Here is a 5,214-nt window from a genome sequence, read left to right on the forward strand (position 1 = left end):
GCAATACCAAACCAATCCTATGTAGGGGCTATCTCAGCTATTGAAGACGGACTGAAAGGTTACTATTATGTTGTACTAGCTAAGTTTTTTCTTCTTTCTTTTTTCTGGCAAGAATCTTCTTTTTTTTAATGTGTTCTGGCTTCCCACTTTTACTTTACAGGTTCACATAATAATGGCAGTTTAACTGTTTCACCTTTAGCTGGTAGGCTGTTTGTTGTTATTGGGGCTGGAGGTGCTGGAAAGGCGCTTGCTTATGGTGCAAAACATAAGGGCGCAAGGATTGTAATTGCTAATCGCACTTATGGTTGGTTTCACTTTCTTTTGTTCCGTCTTTTATTAGCTCATAAGCTATCTGCTTTCTTGATCTATTTTGTCATGGCATTTCTTTAACGGTTAAAACACCCGTAACCTATGTAGCAAGTTTACATATTTCTTATAGATTCCTCAACAATTTGAGATGGAACAGTAATGTCACGAAGAACACCAATTATAACATGGGAAGCTTTTACAATGTGTTCAAACTATTTAGGGCCTTGAGCTTTCATTCTGCAGCAAGTTCCTCCAACTTCATGCTTCTGGTAAGACTAGTTTACTAACTTATCGAATTCCATCTCCGCAAGAAATTCAAAGGTGACGAGAAAAACAAAGAAACACGAGGATTATGTGGTCTGGTGTTAGTCCTATGATTCAACTTCGTGTCACATACACTCGGACGCTTCTATTAACCATAAGTGGCCATCGACACAAAGCATGCACAATGTATCTACCGGAGTTTAAGATTTGCTCAAAATCCCAGGCACTATAATCTCCGGTCTATGTTATGAATGCCGTAACTAGGTGTGTTTCATATTCAGTTTCAGAAGCAGCAATGGTGAGTTGGAATTCCAAATTTTCATACGTTGAATTGCGTGGTTAATATATGCTGGTAAGGAGAGAAATCGAATGGTTCTGCACTGGCTATATTCAAATGGAATCCTACAAATTACATGCATTGTTTACCATACGCAGAAATTAAAATTTTAAATACAAAGACGTAAACAAGTTCATAAAATTACCACTTTATGTGGTTGGAAAATGCTGATTTGTTACTTTTCACCCTGCTTCACCATCTGCACAACTCTGAAACACTGATACAATGATGAAGAGGAGTGATTCATGAAGGCAGGTTGTGCTTATAGCATGCTGTCTGATCTTGCAGGCAACCTTCTAAAGAAGTTGAGTGGCGCTGAAGGAAGTTTGGTGCGGAACTTGGGATGCCTCAACATGTAAATGCCTGCTAGAAGGGCCACAACTTGGAATGGAGTTACATAGAGAACAATGGCGGCAATCAAACAGAAAGTTACGAACAGGGTGGTGGCTCTAGGGTCTCTCCAACTCAGAAGGGACTGAAACCTTTCGCCTTGAGTTGCCAGATCACCGACAACAGTTTGAACCCTCCCTGCTATGCTCCTTATTCGATCATATCTCATCCTCACTATATCTGATGGCCGGGTAGTTGGGAACGTGTCAAACTCTTCATCTAGTTCGTCAGGATGAGCAGCGTCAGCATGAGATAGTCGGATGTCCATGTGAGGAGGGTGCCTTGGCCTCCGCCGGAAGTTCCAAATTCCAATCAAGAATAGGTAGAGAAAAATAGTGGGAAGAATTAGTTCCGGATAAAGAACCAATATAATAAAGAGGATATGAATTAAAATGGTTGTGAGAGGATTCTTCCAATTGCAGATTTGATCAAGCCATTTTCCTACTGCAATCAACCCGCTTAAAACTCCCATTATTCGGAAAAAATTGGCCTTGCTTCTTCTCATGCTCCACATATGTGAATCAACATCCAGCATATACTCCACAACCTCTTTCCTCAGGGGAGGCTCAGCCCGGTTCAGCCTCATCGAGACAATCTGCATAGCCTGGTGCCTCAAGCTATCGAGCTGAAGCACGGACAATGGATGAATGTAGTGCATTTTTGGCAACAGGGGATGTGAATACATATACAGCATATTAATCAAAGATGAGCATGTAAACCTCACTGCCAGCTGAATTTCACCCATTTTCTTCACCCCAGATGGTTGTAGGACCAGAAGAGGATACGAATGCGTGTAAACCCTGTCAGCTTCAAGGGTAGATAGCCGAATTCTCACTTTGCCAATTCTTGAATCCTTTCCCCCTTTATCACCTCCATGTCCATGTATATGACCATTGTCAAAAACTCCAATTGTAATCACAGTACACGGGTCGAAAACCTCCCAGATGTACTGCTCATTCCACTTAGGATTGAAGCTGTCCACGATTGTCCTTGTTCGAACCCATTTCCTCCCGTATTTTGCTACACAATAAGCATCTGTGGTACCTCGGCCATCTTTTGTTTTCATTGGCATCAGACCAACGGCACTTATAACCCCTACCTCAAAAATCCCAATGCTTGACTTCCACAACTGCTTTGCTGTTGGCCTGAGATCACTACTGTAGTGTGTTGATTCATCCAAGACATGGTACCCGCCATCCAAACAAATCCGTAAATGAATCCTGCTCGCAAATTTGACCTCCCTCTTCTGTTCCCCGTCTACGATAATATGCTTCTCAAGATTATACCACCTAGTGTGCACAGGTTTATGGTCTAACCTCCTCTGCACATTCTGTAAAGGAATCACACACCTTCCCAAGATGTCATCTTTGCCAGATCCCACTCTATCTTCCACAGTCAGATACAACGGTTCCTCAAACGGTTCAGCAGCAACAAACATCAAATCCTCATTCCACATTGGGTTAATACTTTTGCTCTGTGATATTCTGGTCCTCAGTACCTGATTTCCACAGATAACCTTCACAAAAACTTCCGGATACCTACTCTTGTCATTTGGTAGCAAGTCCTGAGCTTCAATAACATTCACCCTCACATACCAAAGCTTGGGGGAGAGGTATACCTTCGCTCGAATGTTATTGACACCCTCAGGCCCAACTGTTGCAGCATCAGAATGCCATGCATCAGGAAACGCCTCGTCTGCTTGAGTTCCCATCCAAACTGCCAGCATCAGCTCTCCCTTGACCTTATCCCCCTTCCTGTCCTCCAGCCTATACCACTGCGGTGCCAATGGGCTATCTGGTGGTACGCGTTTTGGGATATCAGTGAGATCCATCATAACCCTGCCCATGAAATCATCCAGCACAACATCCTTATCTTTCACCACAACTTCCAAAACTGAAGCTTGAAGTCGATCTTTGGAGAAAGCAAACACCTGATTCCATTCAGGGTTAGACTTCTTCTCGAAATGCTTAGTAACTCCCTTATAGTTTCCGAGTTTTACTTCAACATAGGGATCAGAACTACCAGTGACATCTTTTGCAGGCAAATCCTTTGCTTTCACCACGCGAACGTAAAGGTATTGCATCTGTTCTACAAGGTCATAGGTGCATGAGAGCTTGTCACCCGTGATAGAGCCCGCGCCAATGTTTGGCGAGGTCTCTTTCAGAGCGAAATCTTGAGATGGTGGAGGCTTCTGCATTTTCTAGTTTGTGGGAATAGAAAGAGAAGCTACTCCTTAAACACCAAATTAACCGAGGTACACAAACAAATCGAATTTGATTTACAGAGATGCTATCAAAGCAAGTGAAACCTCAAAAGATTTCCAACACCAGCAATCATTTCCTTCCTAAAGATGCATATTTTTTTCTGTGAAATGGAACAGAAATTATCTCAAAGGTAAAAGAGATAACTTCACCAAGAACTTCAAAAGAAAGATTCCCTGAAGAATTTCTTGACAACCTGCAAATTCAAAGAATCAATGTATTACTCTTCCATATAGTAACCCTCTTTTGGTTTCTTTGAGAAGAAAGTAGAGAGAGAGAGATTCAAAGGTCACTTCCCTTTTCCATTTTTTGGATCACTGAGAAAATAAACTTCAGAACAACCAATACATATTTTCTATTCAATCAATACATTTTCTGAGCAACCAACCATATTAACTTCACAGTACAAAAAACCAAATCAGAAAGTGTACTAAAAGAAGAAAAATAATCAAAGTTAGCTTTATATCAACAACTCACAGATCCAGCGCAGAAACCCCATCAAGTCAAAGACAACAAGTAAGCTCAAATTTCAAGGAAACTTGCACATAACTAATCACACCTAAAGAAAAAAATGGGTTTTCAACAACTCGTAAAAAAAACACCAACTTCTAGAAAATCTTAAACGCAAGCAAGCATTCATTGTTCATCTTCACAAGCAAATTAAGTGACCTACAAAAAAAGAAGAAAGTATGGGAACAGGAAAACTATACAAGTAATGCCAACTTATTAGAGTTACACACTGACCTGAGGTAGCTAAAAGTGCTTTTCTTCAACGTGCTTCCATGGAAAGTCTTCAAATTTAAGAAAAATGGGAAAATTCAGTTTGTAAGAAAGAAGAAAAAAGGCCAGCTGAAGAGAGTGAAGAGTGTGTGGGGCTGAGATCTGCGAGAAAGACTGAATCTTCTCTCTATAAAGAGCATGGACAGAAAGAAACCTACTGAGTGCCAACTTTTCACTTTTTTTTTACAAATTTTTTATTTTATTTTTTAGTTCTTATTGTTTTGTGTAAGAGAGGGCATTGCACACGAGAAAATTTTTAGTGTAGTGGGAACAAAATCTGATACATCAAGTATTACAAAATAATGGGTTGAAAGTTTTTCTTTGAAGTATTTAACCGATTATTTGTGACACTTGTTGCACTGAGCCGTGTTTTATTTACCATTAGAAATTTTCGTTACACATGTGCGAGAAGATTATGGACAGTTTTGGCATCATCTGGTCTTGGATTGGTGTTCCTCGGTGATATGAGAAAATTTGTCTCTTTTATTTTATATGTTTCTTGGTTTCTTCATCATGTGGGGTGGTTTGGTAATGAATTGAGCATTTTGGTCACGCATTTGTAATATTTTAACATAAACAATGTGTAGAAACTCTAAGATTTTTATGCGAAAGTGCATGTATCATCTATAACTCATAACATCGTAGTATTGAAGAATAGGATCTCATGTCGGTATATGATAAAATAATATATATATATATATATATATATGAGAGATTTCGTCTTTAATATCACTAAGATTTTTACTTAAAAGGTGAAAATTGAAAAATAATATATCAAATTATGCAAGCTAGGAGAATCCGAAGGACTTTTAGCCTTAATCGCAAGTGTAAATTAATTTAGTCACAAAATTAAAAGCCTACCACAAACCATTT

The 5,214-nt window shown here is 39.6% G+C and overlaps 1 protein-coding gene across 1 annotated transcript; it reads right to left on the reverse strand.

Annotated features, from left to right (window-relative positions):
* Positions 1-935: 935 nt before the first annotated feature.
* LOC137715397 (multiple C2 domain and transmembrane region protein 5-like) lies at positions 936-4,877 on the reverse strand. Its single transcript, XM_068454715.1, has 2 exons — positions 4,306-4,877; positions 936-3,757 (listed from the first exon to the last, which is right to left on the reverse strand). Exon 2 carries the CDS (start codon positions 3,495-3,497, stop codon positions 1,173-1,175), a length of 2,325 nt encoding a protein of 774 aa, XP_068310816.1. The 5' UTR covers positions 3,498-3,757; positions 4,306-4,877; the 3' UTR covers positions 936-1,172.
* Between the last annotated feature and the right edge of the window lie 337 nt (positions 4,878-5,214).

The sequence above is a fragment of the Pyrus communis genome, chromosome 14 (assembly GCF_963583255.1).
Source record: "Pyrus communis chromosome 14, drPyrComm1.1, whole genome shotgun sequence".
In the NCBI taxonomy this organism is placed as follows: domain Eukaryota; kingdom Viridiplantae; phylum Streptophyta; class Magnoliopsida; order Rosales; family Rosaceae; genus Pyrus; species Pyrus communis.